The following is a 21,903-nucleotide window of genomic DNA, read 5'->3' as shown; positions in this document are numbered from 1 at the left end:
TATCTTCTCCCTTTCTCCTTCTAGATCCCCCTGGTGTTTGAGGAAAACTTCAATGGCTGTTCCAGGCTGTGGCTGGCATCCTCACAAAACTTGCTCTATGCATTGGCCAAAGATCTGCTCATCTACTTAGACAACATTTAACAGTTGTTAGCAGTGGTGGACTTTTCTCTACAGGCATTAAAAGTCTTTCTTTTAGTTTTCTCTTAGCAAAAGTAATATGTACCCTTAGAAAAATCCAAACACTGCAGAAATATGTACTGTGAAAAGTGAAGTTCTCTTGTAACCCCACCTTGCAGAGAAAACCACTTTAAGAGTCAAGTGATCCCCCATTTTTTTCAAAGGTATGCCAGCTAGATTGTTCTTATTTTACAACAATGGGGTCATGCTATGCACACTCTTTTGCAGTTTGCTTTCTTCACTTAGGAAACCCTCCCAGCCTCTCCATATGCTGAAACCCCTGTTGTGATGGTGATGCAGAATATTTTGCTCCCTGTTGTATCCATTCTCTTATTTTTGGCTCCATGCTATGGGAAAAAAGTGCGCTGAAGTAAGAGTGAAGAGTCTTGGGTCTCTAGTCATAATTCTTCCACTAGCTCGCTGGGGTACTGTTGACAAATTGTTAGGCCTCTTTGGCCTCAGTTTTCTTCTTTGTAAAGTTAGGGGAGTGGGCACATGATCTCAGCTCTATCAGACCAGGCCTTTCGGGAACAGAGCTGCATTGAACACCTGTGTCCCAGGCTCTATCCTAGGTGCTGAGGAAGCAGCAATGAACACAAGAAAATCCCCACCTTCATAGAGCTTACATTTCAATGTTGAATGTCTCCCCCTGTGAAGAGCACAGCCAAGCTTCCTCCAACAATTCTCCCTCTGCTCCCTCCATTTCTCCACCCTCCAATTATTCTCCAACCCATAGCAACCACGCTCTTGCTTTGACCACCCCATGAAAGAGCTCTAACGAACGCCAGCAATTACCTCATGTTCACAACATCCAACGGATTCTTACTCAGTCTTCATTTTACCTGAGTGCTATGTGGAAGGTAACACCATTATTTGTTTTCTCCTTTTACTGACAGTCTTCCATGGCACGATTTCTTTTGAGAATGACTACTTCTTCTTCTGAATATATATATAGATACAGTCAACCCTCATTGTTCGAAAATTCCATATCTGCAAGTTCGCCTACTCTAAAATTTATTTGTAACCCCCAAGCCAATACACTTGGCGCTTTTGTGGCCATTAATTTGCAGACATGTGTGGAAGAGTGAAAAATTCAAGTTGTCCTACGTGCTTGTTCTCAGCTGAGGTTGAACTAAGTGACGCTCTGCCTTCTTGTTTAAGTTCTCATGCTGTAAACTAGTTTCCTTTTCCTAGTTTGTGCCACTTTTTTGGGGCATATTTGTGCTTTTCATTGATGACTTTGCTGTTTAAAATGACCCCCAAACATAGTGCTGAAGTTCTGTCTAGGGATCCTAAGGGCAAGAAACCTGTGATGTGATGTGCCTTACAGATAAAATACGTGTGTTAGACAAACTTCGTTCAAGCATGAGTTGTAGTGTTGGTTAGAAGTTCAGTGCTAATGAATCAACAGTATATATATGAAATAAGGTGTTTTTAAACAGAAACACATGTAAGAAAGGTTATAATTGATAAGTTGATAAAAATGGTGTGACTAGAGACTTGCAGGAACCTAACCCTGTATTTTCCCTAGGGGCCATGGGTCAGTATTTGCTAATTCAGCGTTCATGGAGACTGTATTTATGGAATGTAACCACCAGTCACTATGGAAAACAGCATGGAGGTTCCTCAAAAGATTAAAAATGGACCTACCATATCATCCAGCAGTCTCACTTCTGGTATATATCTGAAAGAACTGGAATCACTATCTCGAAGAGATATCTGCACCGCCATGTTCACCGCAGCATTATTCACAATAACCAAGTCACGGAGACAGCCTAAGTATTCTTCAACAGATAAACACAAAAGAAAATGTGTTAGATAGATGATAGATAGATACACAATGGAATATTGCTCAGCTATAAAAAGAAGGAAATCCTGCCTTTTGTGACAACATGAATGGACCTAAAGGCATTATGCTAAGTGAAAAAAGTCAGAGAAAAACAAATACCATATGATCTCACTTGTATGTGGAATCTAAAAAAGCTGAACTCCTAGAAAAAGAGAGGAGAATGGTGGTTGCTAGGGGCTGGGGTGTGGGTGGGGGAAGTGGGGAAATTTGGTCAAAGGGTACGAACTTCCAGCTATAAGATGAATAAATTCTGAAGATCTAATGTACAGCATGGTGACTATAGTTAATAATACTGTATTATATATTGGAAGTTGTTAAGAGAGTAGATCTTAAATGTTATCACCACACACACAAAAATAGGTACTATGTGAGGTGATAGAGGTGTTAACCTTATCGTAGTAATCATTTCACAGTATATATATGTGTATCAAATTATCATGTGTACACCTGAAACTTACATACGTTATATGTCAATTACATCTCAATAAACCTGTGGGAGAAAGAGCATAACTACCGTGAATAATGAGAATCAATTGTATTTTTAAATCCAGCTCCTCTTTCTCTATCGCTCCTTAACTTTTGTCGTTCTTTGGGACTTCATTTGGCCCCACTGCTCTTCCCATTCCATAAATTCTCCAAAACAACCCCTTCTCTGCTAGAAGAGACTCTAGACCTTTCTCCTAAACTCCATATCTGTATATCCAACTGCTTAAGTGTAATCTACAGGGCTCCCCAGTTCAGAATCCTGAACTGCATTTACTACCTCATTGATGTTTCTCCCCAGAATGGCCCCCAGTTTAACAAATTGGTGCCACCCAGGCAAGTAAGCCAGTGCTTCTCGACTTCTCTGGTTCCCTACCCACTATCTCCAGCCCCCAGGTGGTTGAGTCTACTCCTGATATCTCTCAGCTTGTCCTCCTCCACTCTGATCCCCCTTAGATCTAGACCCTTGTGGCTTACCTACAACGTTTCACCAGTTTCTCAATTCTCCTGCCTTCTGTCAGTACTATACACTTCCTCCCATGACTTCAATCCATCTTCCATACTACGGCTAGAGTGAGAGTTCCATCAGAGTAAAGCTAGCATTTATTTCATGCCTCTGTGTCCCAGGCACTGTGCTAGAGACTTGACACACGTTATCTGTAATCCTCACAGTATACACAGTTACGCCCATTTTCCATCAAAGGAAACTGAGTTCCATAGGTGAGGAAACCTAACTCCTAAGCACTAGAACAAGGCCCTTTATGATTTATTCTGTTTTACCCCAATTAGCTTCATGTCTTGACAAACTTTTTCTTATCTCTCTGTGCATCATACTCTCCAGTGATTCCAAACTATTCATGGTTTCCCAAACATTTTATGCTGCTCTGCTCCACATTGCCATGCCATTCTTTAGCTATGCCCTCTGCTTGCTGTGATCTTTCTTTCCTTGTCCATGTGATGAGGGATTACTCGACTTACCACACTCAGCTTAAGCATCACCTCCTCTAATAAAACTGCCAGAATTTTCCAAATAAAGCTGACCACACCGTTTCTGTTCTCACTATACTCTGAAGAAATCTCTATTTCAGCATCACTTTACCACATTTACTGTTTAAATGTCTTTATTTCTCTATGGAAACTCTTCACATGCTACAGCCTTTCTCTGAGTGAGTTCATCCCATGAAGTCCATGACCTCAATGTCTATCAATAAGATGATGAGTTTCTAATTAATAATCTAATAATCTGATCATTAATCTCTGCTCAGCTCCTTATCCTTCTATCCAATAGCTTACTTGGACCTCTGTATTAGTGTGGTCCAAACCAAATTGATTAATCATTTTCTTTCTCCAGTCTGCCTTCGTCAACGTTTTTCTCCTCCCTCTATCTTCATATGCCATCCATCTATAAATTCTATTTATCCTAGGTCTATCCTATTAATGTGTTTTGCACCCATTACCTTTCTCTCCACCCAAATCAGCCACTTCATCCCACTATTTTCCCATTTCTGCATCAGCCTCCTAGCTTGCTTCTCTACCTCCAATCTTGCCAAAACTATCCTTTTCACCCTCAACAGAATGCTATTTCTAAAGAACAAATGGGAGCTCATTGGCTTCTTGCACTGCAATTCTTTTGTTCCTTGCCATTGTGTTACCGAACCTAACTTGGGTCTGCTCGCCTGAGCACAGTAAAACCAATCTATGACATTGGGTTTGGTGAAGGAAAGTGCAGCGTTTATTGCAGGGTGCCAAACAAGGCATGTGGGTGGCTAATGCTCAAAAGGCCTGAACTCTCCAATGGCTTTCAGGAAACGGTTTCTAAAGACAGGGTGAGGGAAAGTGTTGTGGGGTATGTTATCAGCTTGTGGACATTCTTCTGATTGGTTGGTAGTGAGGTAATCAGGAGTCACGTTCATCAATCTTCTGGTTCCAACCTGAGGTTTATGTGCTTGTGAGCAGCATACAGGTAACTTTTTCCACTGGTGGGGGTTTCAGTAGTTGCAAAACGGTTCAAAGGATATGACTCAGAATATTATCTGTAGCCCCTGAGGAGGAACTAAAGGTCTTTGACTTTGTTTGATGGCTAAACTATTATTATTTAGTCTTGCTTGACTGTTCTCTTTTGTTTCTGCATTTTATCACTTCTCTGATTAAATTTATTCTTTGGAACTTGGGGAAAGCCTAAGAGGCTAAAGTTTTTCTACAAACAAGAGGCAGGTGGAGGACATGGGTTGTGTGTGTGGGGGGGTCTCTGTCCCAGGAGGGCCCCATAGGGTCCTGCTTGTTTACAATTGCCCTCAGGATAAAGTACAAACTTGCAAGAATTAAGATCCCTTAATATCCCTTGCTTTTCTCTCCAGCCTCATCTCTCTCTAGTTCTCCCTTTCACATAAGCCTTTCATCCTCACCTATTTGCACACGGTTACTCAAAGGTGATTTTGTGCATGCCTCTTGGGCTGGGTACATTGTATTTTTCTTCATGACTCAGCTCAGAGGATTTCTAGTTTGGAGCGCCTCCTCTACTTTCAGAAAACTCTGCCTCTGACTTGGTACACTGTACGTTTTAAACCCCTTGAAGACAAGAACTGTGTACCATCCTCAGAACATAGACCAGATACCAGCATGGAGGAGATGAGGTATAGCTGTTTGCTGAGTAAAGAAATAAATTTCCAGTTTTGAAGGGCATGATGAGTTGGTGTATATTTAATTGACCAATGGACAGAATCACAAGTCATGTGAGTAAACAGTTCCTCTGACTACATCAGGGGCTGCATTTTTTTTTTTGAAAAAACAAAAACAAAAACAAAAAACCCCCACATTTCTGGAATTTTATAATGCTCTCCCTTTCTTACGTCTTCAGAGACACATCTAAGCTTGGCTATGCTTCCTCTCATTCCTTGAGTTTCAGCAGCAACAACCATTTCCAGCATTGAAGACAATTCCAAATAGCTTTAAAGTAGGCAACACATTACCTTTTGCATAATGTTTGCACGGTGCAAAATGTTCCTGTGCCACTGATTTTTTTTCGTGAAAAAATAATGGACTTACAGATGGGATTGTCATATCATTTTTTAAAAAAATTTATTTATTTATTTATGGCTGTGTTGGATCTTTGCTTCTGTGCGAGGGCTTTCTCTAGTTGCGGCGAGCGGGGGCCACTCTTCATCGCGGTGCGCGGGCCTCTCACTATCGCGGCCTCTCTTGTTGCGGAGCACAGGCTCCAGACGCGCAGGCTCAGTAGTTGTGGCTCACGGGCCCAGTTGCTCCGCGGCATGTGGGATCTTCCCAGACTAGGGCTGGAACCCGTGTCCCCTGCATTGGCAGGCAGATTCTCAACCACTGCGCCACCAGGGAAGCCCTGTCATATCATTTTGTCTTGCATATATTTAAATTTTGATTTGTCTTTCCTCCTGGTGAAGCTAAACATAGAGTTTAGGGACTCGAATACCCTATTCATTGGATGATAACCTGGAGCCACCAAGGAAAGAAAATATTCTTCCCTGTGGTATAATTTTTTGGACATGGTTATAAACAGGTTTAAACAGGACTTTTTTTTTTTTTTAAGAAAAGGTATATATTGACTTAAGCAGAACCTTAAAAAATAAAACACAAAAAGAAAAATATAAAACTGTGTATAGCATGACCTCATTTTTGTAAAATTAGAATAACCGAGTTAGCGTATTTATAGAAAAAAATGTGGAGGACTATGCACCAGGCTGTTAAAGAGGATTTTTCTGGAGGGCAGGATTGCAAGAGACCTTCACTTTTCACATTACAGTTTTCTGGTTTTGCTATGCAAAGATGTGCAGAAAATCCTAGGAAAATTTCTTATTTATAGCTTTATTCTGGGGGCTATTTTGCTTTTCTTCATGCTCAGAATGGCAGTGCTGTCTAAAACATCATTTAAAAATTTGGCTAATCATTGCCATTATTCTGCTTTCTCGTGACACTAGGGAAAATGTTTTCTAGCTTAGTTTCTTCTCTATCCAATTGTTCCCAATTTTTTAAAAAGGAATGATAATCATCCTGAGAACATAGCCCAGCCTAGTATGTATCTTTTGTTTACATATTTAGGGACATGTTTTTCTTTAATGATATGATTATATTGTAAAAGTCTGAGACTTTTATAATTCAGTGAATCATAATTTCCCGCACAGCTAAAATTTATCAACTGCTTACAGCAGATAATTTCCAAATTATGAGACTAGTTCCACAGTAGGTGGAACCCTGGGGCACGTCTCCAGCAGTGAAGCTGATGAGGGCTTGTGCCGTGGCAGTATGGACCATACCCTGGGTCAGAAAGTCCCTTAGAGGACTGGAGTTCAAATGCAGCAACCGATGGAAGAATCTCCCTGTGACATCCATGATGTGCCAGATTCCTCACCTCAAGGACTTCAACAGCAGTCATGGGAGAGAGACTGGGTTCTCCAGCCCTAGTCAAGTCTTCAGAGGACTGCAGGCCTAGCTCTTAACTACAAATCATGAGTGACCCTGAGCTAGACTTTTGGAAATTATATGAGATAACAAATGTTTGTTGTTTTAAGGTGCTAAGTTTTGGGGCAATTTATTACATAGCAGTAGGTGACTAATAAAAAAAGAAAAGAGTGAATATATATGTTGGGTGGTGTTGGCAGTTGCCAGGGTGGTTGGGGAGGCTTCCCTGAGAAGGAGCTTTGTAACAAACACCTGAGGGATTTGGGGTGATAATGATGTGTCAGTGGAGGTTCATCAGTTGTAACAAATGTGCCACTCTGGTGTGGGTTGTTGATAATGGGGAGTTTAAGCATGGAGCCAGAGGGTACGTGGAAAGTCTCCGTGAACTAAAGACTGCTCCTAAAGATGGGGAGAAAGAACCCCTGAAGGACATGAGGGAGTGAGTCATGTGCACATCTAGGGAAGATGTCTTGTTACTCTTCCTATAGCACTGAAGTCATATGGAACTTACTTCAGTTATTTGAATGCACTATTTTCCTTCTTAATTCCAGGTCTTCCCACATGTTATTTCCTTCACCCATAACTCACCCCTTGCCCCCTCCCTGCCACCGCACCCCATCCCACTCCCACTGCCGACCTCCTCATTAACTCCTCATTTAGCCATCAGGTCTTAGCTTAGATGCCACTTCTTCATATCTGCCTAGTCTGGGGTAAGTACGCCTTCCTCGTGCTTCCTTTTGTCCCTTCCCCCCCCCACCCCCATAGCACTTGACAAACACTGTGAGATGATGGCCTTTTTTGGGGAGGGGTTTCATTAGGTAGATGGTACTCTCTGTGAAGATAGGGCCAGATCTATCACAATGATAACATGTACCCAGCAGAGCAATGGACACTTGGTAGGAACTCAATACATATGTATCAAGTGCAAGAAGATATTCTGCTCCTGCTTGGACCAACCTCCATTACCAAATAGCAGTTACATAAATGCTCTGAGTCTCTGTTTCCTCATCTGTAAAATACCTCCCTTGGAGGATTATGCTAAGGATCATAAATGGGCTATGTAAATCACCTAGCTGAGTAAGTTTTATATACGTATTGGCCACATTCTAGTGGTAGGAATTTGCTCCTTTACAAGACAGTGCATTCCATTCTATTATTGAACAGTCTATTTAGGAGAAAGCAATTGCCTTGAAACTGGCAAAATTGGGGATTAATACCTTCTCTGGGTAAGCCCCGTTTTATTTTTTCAATCACAATTAGCTTTTAGGGTACAAGAGACAAATATTAGCCAGATTCTTCTTTCCTTCCTCCCTTCCTCCCTCAATCCCTCCCATCCTTTTTCTTCCCTTCTTTCCTTCCCTCTTTCCTTCTTTCTCTTCTTTCATCAGGTTTACTGAGATATAATGTATGCATAATAAAATCCATCCTTTTTCGAAGTGCAGTTCTATGAATCGTGACAAATGTATACGGTTTTATTACCATTTCCAGTCAAGAGATTTTAACTTTCTATTAATTCTCTGTTGATGACAGCTCAAAGCAGTGTACAGTTCTTACACTACTTCCGCTCTCTGCTAAAATGGAATTCTCTAATTTCAAATTATTCTGGCTTGTTCTCTCAGTGTTTGGGGCCTGGACATCCAATGGGTTGCCTGTGTTTTGGGTTGATTCTCTGCTGGCCTAGAAGGCTATTATTCCAAAGTCATGTTGTTATACTGCATTCAGATTCCTTTTATGACTGTGGCTCAGAGCAGAAATCGTGAACAGGCAAGGATAACTTTTTAGCTTCACTTGGGACCCTGAAGGTCAAATTCCTTTGTCTTCTCTAATAGGGGTAGAAAAAGGAAGATGGCAAGATTTCTTAAAAAACAGACATTTTTAATAAGAAATTTGCACATGTACATGTTTCTCACTATGGTCAGGCCATTTAAGACGGCTGTTCTCTTGCTGTCTGTACATGCCCTGCTCGACCAGTGCCTGTTTCACCTACACCCTACTCACAAGACTAAACTTCTCTCTTAATCATAAAGCCTAGCCAGTAAATGCCTACATACTTGCCCCCAGCCCCAGTTCGTGATTGTTCTAAACTTTAGATCAGAAGGGCTCCACTATGATAGCTTATCAAAAGGGCAGTAAGGGGTCTGCTCCTCTGCTGGTTTCCCTGGTAACCGATAAATCAACCTGACGTCAATTCCCCCTGTAACTGGCAACTTCCCTCTCCCCATAGCGAAGACTGCTGCACACGCGGTGGGGGCTTGCTCCAGGACCTTGCTTCAGACAAGTAAGATCCCCCATCCATTCAACCGTTGATGTCTCTGTCGCTGGCTCCGGGGGCTCTTTCTTTGGTCTTGAGGCTGGGCAAGCACAGGGCTTGCAGGCCTCTGGGGTGCAGCCCAACACTCACCCTGATCTGAATTTCTATCATACTTAATGTCAACACTGACTGTTCTGACCATTACTTTCATGTTTCCTAATTGCTTCTTCTTTGTGTTTGTCTCACTGATTCAAATATAAGATAAGGAGGTGTTCCTTACGTTTCTTTCCTACTACATAATGAGGACCAGCACAGGGTCAGGCATGCAGCAGTCACTCAATAAATGCTCTTGTGAGAGACTGACTTATGGGGAGAAGTGGCTTTTCATAAACTCATGGAAAGGTCCTTTCTGGATAGATCAGGATTTCAGGACATAACTTCTATCTGAGTGTCAGAACTTTTATTTTATTTCAAGTCAGTTTAATTAATTTAATTCATGATGATGAATGATGCTTTTGCCAGCACCTAGCAACATCGTGTGACAAATGTAGACATCTAGGAAAGTGGATTATCTCAAAAGATCTCAAAAGATAGAGTTTCGGTTCTATTTGTGGGTGTGAAAAAATGAAAGAAGGAAGCATTTGTGGCTCTTGAGGTAAAGTGATGCTGACTTCCAGTTCTTTCCCTCAATCCTCTTCATTGTATAAGTCATTGTCGAGAACACTAAACCACCAGGGTGCTTCAGGGGATTCCCATAGGCAAACATGATGTTAGAACATGTTCTCAGAAGGGTCCCTGGAAGAGGTTTTCTGGACCTCCTGGGGGAGTTAATTCATGGCTACCTGGTAGTGAGCATGCTATAAAGTCCCCCAAGTCAACCTGGTGCCAATAATGCAATCATACATTTTGGGATCTTATGTGAAAATATAAAAAACCCTCTACTCTTTCTCAATTACAGTGAATGCAGCAACCACAAATATTTCCAAAGAGGTCACAGAAATGTTAATGTTATAAGAAAGTCAGGGGGTCAGGGTAGGGTGTAGCCCAACACATGCGTAAGAGGCACGGAAAGTTGCCCAGAGACACATATCCAAAATCTTTCCTCTATAAGCCTGTCATTTTGTACCAGTTTCCCGCCAGTTGTTCCTTTGAGCTAAGATGTTAAAGAATCCTGCAAAAATGCCTATCTGCATTTAGAATTTCTTAGCTATTAGTGCCTAGGTGTGGATTAGTTAGCCGTTATTGTCTCAGTTACCTGGTGCCACAGTGGGTAGTAGCAATACAGGTCAGAACAATTTTTGATAAGGTTTGGGGCAGGAGGTAAGGACCAGGGCATGGCGTGTTTCTGCTGAGGCTATGCCTCCATGGGGGAAACGTTGGAAACCCCGAGCAGTCTGGGGGTCAACATAACGGTGGAAGAGTGGAGGAGAACAGGTCTAGTAAAGAAGGTGAGCGTGGCTGCCACTGTGGGTTTGTTACCGAGCCAGGTTTGTTTGCTTGAGTGCAGCAAGACAAAATGCTGAGATGCTAAGGATTGCAGCAAAGAGAGGGTTTATTCCCAAGGCAGCCAAGCGAGAGAGATGGGAGAACAAGTCTCTGATCCACCTCCCCGAAGGCGAGGGGCTCAGGGTATTTATGGGATGAGGAATGAAGCTGCAGGGTGGTTTGAGGCATGGGGAGTGAGGGGAGGGTGGGGAAAGGTGATTGAAAAAAGGTGCAGTGCTCGTGGTTCTGGGCAGGTGTAACTACGCTCCAGACCTCTGCACGTTCAAATATGGAGGTGCCTAGCAGCATCTGAGGGTAGAGTTTTTGGCTCCCTGAGGTCAAAAGGTCACAAGGGGACCCTTGCTCATGCCCAGTTGGAGGGTCCATGGTCCTATCCAGTCATAACCAGCTCAGCTCCTACTAGACACAGTTGACCCCAAGTTACTGGAAAGCCACTTGGGCAAACATCCCATTGTTTAGGCTACAAGCTGCTTGGAGGACATGCAAGTCTTAAAACGAGCTTGATTAGTGAAGGCAGGTGAAAAGGATTTGACTAATAATTACCCACAGTTTCCGTTTTTCATCTAGAGTGCCCTCAGGATGGCCTTGCAACTGTGGAGAAAGCAGAAAAGCGGTGAACTTGGGTGGTCATTGCAGTTGGGTCACTCTGGGGGCATGTGTGTCTGCTTGTGGTGGGAAGAACTGGGTAACTCTCATGAGACACAGAGACAGCAACCTTCCCAAGCTGACCTTCTTTCAGTGAATCTTCCAGGTCTGATCTTAGCTCAAAGAATGAACCACAGAGAGGCTGGGTTCACGTGAGTGCAGGCTTTATCCTTCACAAAATAAGGAAGTGGGCAGTTTGCTCCTCCTCTCCCTTTGGTGCCCATGGCACTCCCCTTCTTTTTCCTTGCCATTCTCTCTCAATCTCTCTTCCTAATGTATGAGGGAGATTTCCCATAAAAAAACTCTCTACGTTCAGTTTGAGTAATCATGTAACATATTAAATGTTATGTAGGATAGCCATATCCTCACTTCTTGTTCTTTTCACTTTACTCCAGGTCATCCCTAGGCAAAACATAAAGTGTTGTAGTGTGTGTGTGTGTGTGTGTGTGTGTGTGTGAGAGAGAGAGAGAGAGACAGACAGACAGACCACGGTATTTAATGGAATTACAGGGAGAAGCACATAAAAACTGACCTATCCATGCTCCCTGCTCTGATGGAGCCAGCCATCTAGTTGAGGAGATAGAGAGATAACCAGGGTATTTTAATTCAGATTCACATGTGCCATGATGGGAGTGCCCACAAGGTACTATGTGACTTAGTGGAAGAGGAAGTGGTATAGTTTCATGGATTCCAGGAAACTTTCTTTGCTGACCAAGTATTTCCTTTGCCTGGATTTCTAATACTTGAAATCTTATCATTGGAGATGCATTTAGCTTGACACTTCACTACGAGATAGCATGGTGATGGAAAAAGCCCTTCATTAGCCCTGAAGTTGTCATTGTGTAACCGTGCGACTTGGAGAAAGTTATTTGTCCTTTCTGAGCCTCATATTTCTTATCTGTAGAATTGGAATAACATAATTTAACAGGTTATTATGAAGATCAAATGAGATAAAATCTAGGGGAACAGATGAAAATTATGGATGATATTAGTTTTATGATTTATCACTTAGTATGCATATAAAACAGTCTGGGCTAGAGGTTGGAGCTGGAGAGAAGGAGAGAGACGATGGTGAATGAAATGGTGTGGAAAGGAAGAGATGACAGTCCCAAAGCATGCTTGTTTTATTCCACGGTTTTGCTTCAAATCCATTCTAACTGAAGATAATAGTTATTGAGAAATGTGAATAATTGACCCCATTGTTAACGAGGAAAAGGACAGAAAGACTAGAATGTGTGTGACTCAGTCAGTGTTATGCTGTCCACAGATAAACCACCTCTTTTCCTTCCAATGGAAACTATACTGACATCATCAAACTTCCTTTTTTTCCTCAGTCTCAAAGGATCTGGCGGAGTTCCTGAAAGCCCAACAGGAGCACATTTTCATGGCTGGCTGAGAACAGCCTGAGAATGTGGTTATCAGAACAAATCAGATTCAGAGACCAAGATGGTGCCAAGTTAAAGAATTTTAACTCAATTCTTATGGAACCTGAAAAGAGAGATTCTGGGTGGGGCTGGAGATTGAGAATGGGAAGAAGAGATCAATGGTGAGCTGTGATTGGGTGTTTGTATGAATGAGAGTAAAAAAGGTCACACCAAAGATCTTCCTCAAGCAGGAACGTCTCTAATCACGTCCTTGATGTTTTTGGATAAAGTTCTGCCTTGAGGTCAAATTCAGCGGAAACCACTCTCCCACGTGCTTCTCTCTGTTGGGAATGTGTGGAGACGAGACTGAAGCTGAAGAAATCAGCTTTCATTACTCAGTTGCCTACAGATTGCCTGAGTGTCTGATGAGGAACAGCAGGGTTTTGTCAGTGCACGCTCTTGCTCAGGCTCTGTCGAGAAGCTGTCAAAGCAACTAGAATCTTTGTCAACCAACTGATAATTTTGTTTTCACTAACAGTTCTCTGGCTTGGGTGCGTAGGCCATCTCTATGAGGGCAAAATCCAGGAGCCACCAAGTCCCTTTTACCCCTCTCTCCAAACATACGATCTCCACGGCCCCAGCATTCTCATTCTTATCCTTTCCCCCCATTGCACCCCATTCCACGGGGGAAGCGTATTTGATCTTGGCTTCAGTTGGTTCCCCACCTGTCATTTCAGCTAGATTGGGGGAGGAGGGGTGATCCCTGAGGACAGGAAAGCATTCTTTGGGCTCATGAATCAATTTTGAGGAGAAAGTTGGTTAGAAGCCTTTGGGCTGCTGCAGATATAATCAGTGGCAGCAGTTTGGTGATTCTTCCCGAAGCCTTCAAATTTGGCCTAAATTTCCCTCAAAGTCAGCGGTTCCTATTCCATTTATCTTTTTCTCCTAAGTGGCTGCACCTTCTCAGGGACCCCCATAAGGCATCTCTGCACTCTGGGTATGCCAGTTGTTTACCAGATCATTCGACTGATCCCCAGCAGTGTATGGGACTATGCTTCAAGGATCACTAGTTCCTAAAACATCTTAAGTAGCTGACTTTTTTTTTTTTTTAACTGAATTGCCTCAATTAAAGTGGTAAAAAAATATTTTGTGTCACAAACTCAAACTAGTGTTAAGTCTAAATCTTACCCTCTGGTGGCACCAGTATATTTGGATTCTGACCTTTGTCTTCATTGTTTCTTATGGCACCAGTAGCACTAAATTATCCCTGCTGCTGCTGTCACAGTCTCCTAGCTCATCTCCCTGATGTCAGTTTCTGCCTCTCCAATTCATGTTTCCCATAACTCTCAGGCTGTCTTTTTAAGGTATTGCTTTATACAAGTCCCTTCCATGCACAACTGTCCATAATGGCTCTCAATTGCCCATTGTCTCAAGTCTAGACTATTCTGGCTGGTATTCAAAGCTGCTCGTAAGCTGCTCTTACCCTACCTACCCCTCCTTCTTTGCCATCACTTCTCCACATCATTCTATTCTAATCTAGCTAGTCATTTCTCTTCCACCAGCCCCATCTCCAAGGTTTCTTTTCCCTGCCATTTCCTCTTCTTGGGAAACCCTTCTTCCATGCCTTAAACTGATCCAAATACTGATAGTATTAACAATTTTACTCAAATTCAACATCTTGAAGTCTTGAATGAGTTTCCAGTATCAATTTCTAATCAGGCACCTCTACTGTCATGGTTATAATTCCATTGTAACATGTTTTATTCATTTAATGTTATTTTATATTTGTAGGATAATACTACAAGAATCATTATTTTTCTCTTTGAGTGATCACCGTCTCCATTATACTCTGAGTGCTCCAAAGGCAAGAAATACACCTTATTCATTTGTGTCTCCCTAGTGTCCAGCCCAGTGCCTGGGACATAGCAGTTGACTTAAAAATGTTATTGAATCAATTGTATTAATAAGCTTCTTGAGGCCAGGGCCATGTCTTAGTCATTTTGCATCTCTGAAAGCCCAAGACAGTATTAGGCACATGGCAGATATTCAGCAGTCATTATTACATTGAGTTCTCAAGATAAAGAAGTAGGAATTCTCGTGCTTGGAAGGGAGTAGGCTTGAAAAGAGACTAAATCTGGGATGTGTAGGATCAGCTCTAGAAATCAAGGTGTGGCCCTGGTTTTGTCCATTACCTAAGAAGAGAACCCTGAACAGATAGTGAAGGTCAACACTGATCACTTCTTGAGAAGTACAGAACTGAGCAGAAGCCGCCCTGGAAATTATTGCCCAAGTAAGAGAAAAATGTGGACAGGGTCACCACTGAAAAGGTGTAACTGATTCTGAAGAATGTTAAGAAAACTTTTATTAAACCATAATAAACACATAGAAAAGGATGTTCTAAGGACTGTGCCAGATAGAGTCTGAGCTCTTATGGAGCTGATGTTACAATGAAGAAATGAATGAGGAAATGAATAAATAAAGCAAATTACCCTTTTACTCTCATTCAGCAACCTGTGCATAGCCCTTTGTCTCTGCTCCATTTCCTGGTAAACCTCACTCAGATATTTCCTCTTGGACCCATTCAACTAGATGTTCTAATAGATGAACCCGCTGTCTATGACTTTATTATTTATTGTTAACTCCTCCCTTTTCTAGGCTTTTAAGTATTACAATACTATTTCTATCTGGTTCTTACATTTAATTCCCTCCCTACTCATATAAAGGCCTGTAGGTCAAACTTCTCTAAAGGTATGTTAATTAACTAATATGAGTTCAATCTCAATTCCAGTTCTCTAATCAGTGTTTAGGTACTTCAGTGTTTCCTCTCAAAGGTAAGCCCACTTCAGGTTAATCCTAAGGCTACTACAACACAATTAGTATGTTAACTGTTACTGTATTTTTAAAAAGTATTAAACATGGGTTCAAGAACCCTTACTTGGTAAAATATTCCAATAGAAACAAAGCAGGTATTTGTTAAACAGAATGAAATAAATTAGCTTAGTTTATCTGGTTATAAGAATTTGGAGGTAATAACAAAATGGCACTTCTTTTAAAACATACTGCATTTCAGACTTGCACTGATTTAGAGTGACATCTTGTCCAACTGACCTAAATTGGTGATGCTTTGTCCTATTTATAAGCACACACAGCTTTTGAATTAGGACAAAGAAAAGGGAAAGGGGACATTTTCTCAGGATTGACGTTTGTGATATTTTAAAACCAAATCACCTCAGAATTGGAACTGTGTTTGATCAGTTGTATTTTAACAAGTTCAACAGGGTCATGAGAATATAGGAAATGTCTAGTTCACATGGCCCCAAATTTTCTTATCAGAGACTGAGAGGGTCTGGTTAAACTGCACCAAGATACACAGAGTTTTTAATATGAGTTTTTAAAGTCATGTTTTAAAATACTATTTAACCTGTGCAAATGATTGTGAGAAACATTAATAATCCTAAAACTGATTAGAGGGTTGGGATAAAACTTTCACTGATAATAGGCAATTAGCTATGATTTAGAATATCTGGTGATATAAGCAAGGGTGAATTATGATTTTTTAAGATTTATTTACTAGTCAAAATAATCAGTGAAAAGAGAGACTGGGATGGATCTATGGGTTAAAAAAAATCTGACAGTAGAGGGCGGACATTAAGAAGCTAATGTCAAATTCTGTGTTTATGTCCTAGAGTAGTGAGGAACTGCATAAACGTTGCTTTCTTCTATCATTTAAATCAATTTCAGTACTTGGTTATTACTAGAGAGGAAACTGTACTCATTTATATTATGACACAGCCCTGTGGGTATAGTCTTCCCTTTAAGATGAGGTAAAGTACAGATTCACAAGATTTAGTCCTCAGGAAGGAGAGAAAGGTGGCGATGGTTGACAAGTGTCTTTGTGGGCGGGGTGTTAAGAGATAGGGTGGACATGGTAGGAAGTTGTCCTGGGTACTGACAGGGTTATATTTGAGCAGAACTGAAAAGTAAAGGAAGTTCACATTTGGGAACCCCAGTCCCTAGCTTTGTTCTGTGCTGGGTGCCTCTCTCTCCTCTCTACTGAAGCTGAAGAAAGTACATGCTCTTTTTGTTCCCAGGAGATGAGTAGCCCACATAGTCTCTTTCTCCAAGCCATCTTGGTACTCATTCACACCCAGGTGAAAGTGATAAATAACAGCTTAATATCTTACTTCTACTATAATGTAGCTAGGAATTTAAAAAATACACCAGATCTCAGGGAAACAATTTTGAAAGACTATCAAAGGGTATAAAAGAAGATCTTCCATAGAAGAGAGATAGATGGTAAATGCTCTGGGATGGAATGAATTTATGTTATAAAGATGCTAATTCTTCCCAAATTAATCTTTAAATTAAATGATATTCTAAAGTTTCTGCATTTTTCTAGAAACATAGCAAATCTATTATAAAATTTATGCAAAATATATACAAAAAGTTCATGAATAGCTAAGCCAGCCTTGAAAAAGTAAAGAAAAGAGGGTAGACTTTCCTGTCTAGATATAATGACACTCCTCAGTAATAAAAAATAAGGAACTAGCTCAAGAACAAAAAGGGAAAAATAAATAAACCGGTGTAACAAAACAGAGAGCTCAAAGATAGCTACTTATAAATGGGAAATTCACATATGATAAAGGACTCACTGTTTAGTAAACTGTGTTGGGAAAACTGGCTCGCTATGTGGAAAAAATAAAACTGATTCCCTACTTTCCATCATCTACACAAAGGCATTAAAAACCTGATTGTGAAAGGCAAAATTATAGGGTAAATAAAAGAAAAGACAGAGGAATATCTTTGTGACCTAGGGATGGAGGGAGATTTTTACACAAAGCCTCGAGAAGCACAAACCATATAATGAAAAATAATGTTTTACATGACATCCAAATTATGTTTTCTGTTCAACAAAGGACAAGTAGAAAAAGTTAATAGACAGGACACAAATTGGGAGAAGAGTTGCCTACAACCAAAAAGAGAATAATATATAAGATATACAGGGTACTCTTACAAATCATCATCATCAACAACAAGAATAAAAGACCAAAGCCCATTAGAAAAATGGGCAATTGATGTAAATAATCAGTTCATAAAAGGAAACCCAAGTGGCTGCAAATGTATGAAAACTGCTAATTAAAACAACAATGAGATACCATTTTAAACCTCCAAAAGCTGGTAACCTTAAAGCTGGATGATGCCAAGTGTGGGTGGGGAGGTAAGAAAACAGAAAGCTTTCTTCACTGATGTGAGAGAGTAAATCAATGCTGCCTTTCTGGAGAGCAATCTGATGTATCTAGTAGATGAATTTATCTCTATGACCCAGCGGACCTACTCCTGGGTAACTGTTTCAAAGATATTCTCTAAAATTACCATTAAAATGACTTGGATTATGTTGCTTAGTGCTGTGATGGCTGTGAGTGGGCAACTGGAGGTGGTTTAGGTGCCCATCAAAGGGGGGACAAATAAGTAAAATGTGGAGACTCAGTATGGCATGTCATGTTAGAAATAGGAGCTACATACAGCAACGCAGATAGATTGCAAGACCACCGTGCCAAGTGAAAGATTAAGAAAGAGAACCACTCCTATAAAATAAAAATACACCCCTGACACTAAACAACACTTGCTACTTGCTGTTTTACAAGGATGCATATATATTTAGAAATGTATGTCAAATACATTAGAGCAGTTGTCTATGGCAGGCTTAGAGGTGGTGGTGGGTGACTGGTGCAGAGGCAAGGAGAATAATGAGGGTGGGATCACACACACACACACACACACACACACACAGAAGGAACCTTGTATGGAACAGTGATCATGTGTGTTGTACCGAGGAGTATGATGAATACAGAACTTTTTACCTGAGATACCTAAAGTGCTACTTCTAGAGAGATGTGTACTTTAAAGGAATGCATTGTGGATTTCCAAGCATCGGCCGACGGGTTGGGAAGGAGTGTAATCATGCAGTCAGTGAATATCCATCGCCTGCCGTGTGCCGGGCACCGTTCTGGGTGCTGGGGCTGGTGTAGTGAATGAGACAAAAAAGCCTGCTTCTAGCAGAGGACTCTGGTTAGCCCTTCCTGGCATTAGACCAGGTAGATTGTTGCAAATAGCTAAGATCAACCATGGGTACAGTCTGTCTGGGGCCAGGGAGCAGGACGCTGGGGTTGCCCTTTGTCCGGGGTGGCTTCTGGGAGAGAGCTGAAAATTCACAAAGAAACAACGGCAAAGAAGGCCCATTAATGATCTGAAATTATTTAGCACACAGATGTCTCTAGCTATTTTCACAGAAGCCGTTTTATGCTGTATCTACAATCTCTCCTAATAGCAAATATTGTTGAGACTCCTTGTATGACTGTTTAGAAATCCACATACAGCTCTAGAACAGATTTTCCCCTTAGTGTGCTTGGTCAAGTTCACTAAAACCTAAGATCTTTGCTCCATTAACACTATCTTATTAACGGTTGTCCATCAGGGCCATATAATGAATAATAGATGTATCACTGCTACTAAAGACTGGTTTGCAATTTTCTGGCATTCTATTTTTGTTTCACAGCTATTTATTCCTTATGCAGGAAGCTGGCAAGTAGTACTGGGTCAAACCCCAACGTTAGAAGTGCTATAAAGGCAGTACCCAAATTATCTCCATGCATATTCCCAAAGATACTTAGTAAATTATTTAACTTAATCTATTTATTCATTCAATATGCTCTTACCAAGTCCTTCCTACGTGTGTTGCACTGTCCTAAGTGTTGGAGATACAAAGATGAGAGAGAGAGAGAGAGAGAGACTCTTCCCTCAAAAGCATATAATTCAATAATATCAGAACTTATTTTCCCAGGGAACAAAATTAGGTATGTTTATAAGGTTCCCAGGCAAACAAACAAAAAGCTATTTAATCCATTATATAACTTAACTCTATATATAGAGCTTAACTCTATATAGAGTTAAGAGCTTAACTCTTAACCCTAATGCTAATATAATTATATAGAGATCTGGACAAAAATGGTCATATCTTATTAACAGGAAATTGGAAAAGAAGAGTTTCCTCATCTTGGGCTCATGAACAACCCCAAGAAAACATGGGCAATGGGTCTAGTTTTTATTTACCCTCCTTAACCTTCTCTTTTTCCTAAGACCACCTTCCCAAATGCTCAGTGTCCTCATGCTGTCCTAAGCCTTTACTGTGGCTCCTTGCCTAGGTCTGTGCCATCTCACAAAATGCTCAAGTTTCTACAATTATTCACATCCCTTCTTTGATGTTCCTGATCTCATTGTGAAGAGAAATATCTGATCAAACTAATTTGCACGAATTTACATTCCTTCCCTTAGCAATAGATCAGTGTACTTGCTCCCTGCTCCCACCCATTGGGAGGGTTTCAGTCTAGTTTTTAGGTATTATTTAGAATTCAATGTATTTTTAATAAAGTCCACATGTAATCACTAAATTGCCAGATTCTCTTCTTTAGACCTCCATATATATAACAAAAAATGTTATAAGGTTTTTGGAAATGTTTTTTGAGACTTAACTTGTGTGTTGTTTAGAATGAGTGCAGGTAAAATTTTATGATGAACTACTGTATTTACTATATTCTTTTTTTTCAATCTTTATTGAAGTATAATTGCTTGTATTCTTAAAATACTTGCATGTTAAGAAAAATAGCTATCAGATTGTTCAGCATTAATACTTCCAAACTTAGATTGATATTGATTATAATTTAATGAAAAAATTTAAGATATATTTGCATCTAGTATAATTGTTATGGTCACTTAAAAAAAGTCACAGAACGGGGGGAAAACGGTGCTTAGATAGCCAATACTGTTATTTTTAAAATGTAAGTCTTCTTTAGAAATCAGCATATTTTAAAAAATGAGATAAAATTATTTTTTGAAAATGGAATTATCCTCAAGCTGTCATTACTGTTTATTTTAAAGCAGAGGATGTAAGTGCTTTATTTTTGATCACCTCCAATGAGATAAGAATCTATGAAGCTGGTAGGAAAATGAGTTCGTGACTAAAATGCTTACTCACTGACTATAGGAAATAAAAAAATATTATACTAAACCTGGAATCTACAAAGACAAAGCAATTGTTTTCTTTGAAAAGTATGTAGGGTTTGGAAAATTTCTGGGATTTGTCTGTAAAAGCACCCTCTGGGCCCTAAAAGTGACGTTTTAGGGAAATGCTGGCATATCAAGGTGGGAAAGCTAGGAGGTGGTGCTTTGTGGGCTCCTATGGTGGTTAGGTAGTTCTCAGAAGACAGCACTGGAAATTAGATAATTGCTGATGTCATATTTTTCACACACACAATTTGGTGTCCTGGGGGCTATAAAAGCAGCGTCTTCTACCTTCCCATCACAAGCAGAATCACTGAAATCAACAGGTAAGTCCTCCAACAAACTTGGTATGCTTGTTTGTTGCGTGTGACACTTCTTGATACTTACTTTGTTCCTTTATGTTGTTTTTGCTTCTTGTTCTCTTGATACCAGGTTCTCCTTCCCTAGTCACCAGTTGCTCGAGTTTGTGTTGTCTACAATGGCTGCCCGGCAGAAATCTATGAGCTCTTCCCTTATGGGGACTCTGGCGGCCAGCTGCCTCCTCGTCATGGCCCTGTGGGTGCAGAGAGAAGCGGCTGTGCCCATCGTGTCGCGCTGCAGTCTCGACAGGGCCAACTTCCAGCAGCCTTACATCACCAACCGCACCTTCGCGTTGGCTCAGGAGGTACTCATCTCACTCTTTCTCTCTTTCTTTTGCATCCTTATCTACCTGGAACCTGAATAGTTCTTAAAGTTTCTTCAGAGCACATCTAAGATCTTTAAGAAACCAACATTTATCTCTACTGGTAGACCAGCCATCATATTCTCTGTCTCTTCTGAGACTTTGTGGAGATCTTCCATTTTGGCCTTTAGGATGCGTACATTGAGTTTTACCCCAAAAGGAGCCATTTAGTAGCCCATCTGACTATTTATTTTTCCCTTTATTCCTCTAAGCATTATTTTATTTTATTTTTTGAAGAGAAAGAAATTGACATTTATTGAGCACTTACTATGTTATGAACTCTATGCTAGGAGCTTTAAATCCATTTCTCTTTTAAACTGAGGTATAGTTGATTTACAATATTATTTAAGTTTCAGGTGTACAACATAGTGATCCATAATTTTTAAGGATTTATAGTTATTATAAAATATTAGCTATA

The 21,903-nt window shown here is 40.6% G+C and overlaps 1 protein-coding gene across 2 annotated transcripts in view; it reads left to right on the top strand.

Moving 5' to 3' along the window:
• The first annotated feature begins 658 nt into the window (after positions 1-658).
• IL22 (interleukin 22) overlaps positions 659-21,903 on the top strand; it is a 28,633-nt gene continuing 7,388 nt past the window's right edge. For both annotated transcript variants that reach the window (XM_082352955.1, XM_082352954.1), the window contains exon 1: positions 659-21,428. In XM_082352955.1, coding sequence (XP_082209081.1) covers positions 21,243-21,428 — 186 coding nt within the window. In that variant the 5' untranslated portion in view covers positions 659-21,242. The remainder of the gene's footprint in view (positions 21,429-21,903) is intronic.

Source organism: Balaenoptera borealis, assembly GCF_965194805.1.
Source record: "Balaenoptera borealis genome assembly, chromosome: 13".
In the NCBI taxonomy this organism is placed as follows: Eukaryota; Metazoa; Chordata; class Mammalia; order Artiodactyla; family Balaenopteridae; genus Balaenoptera; species Balaenoptera borealis.
Note: the sequence above shows the minus strand (reverse complement) of the source record. Positions and strands in the feature narration are given on the sequence as shown.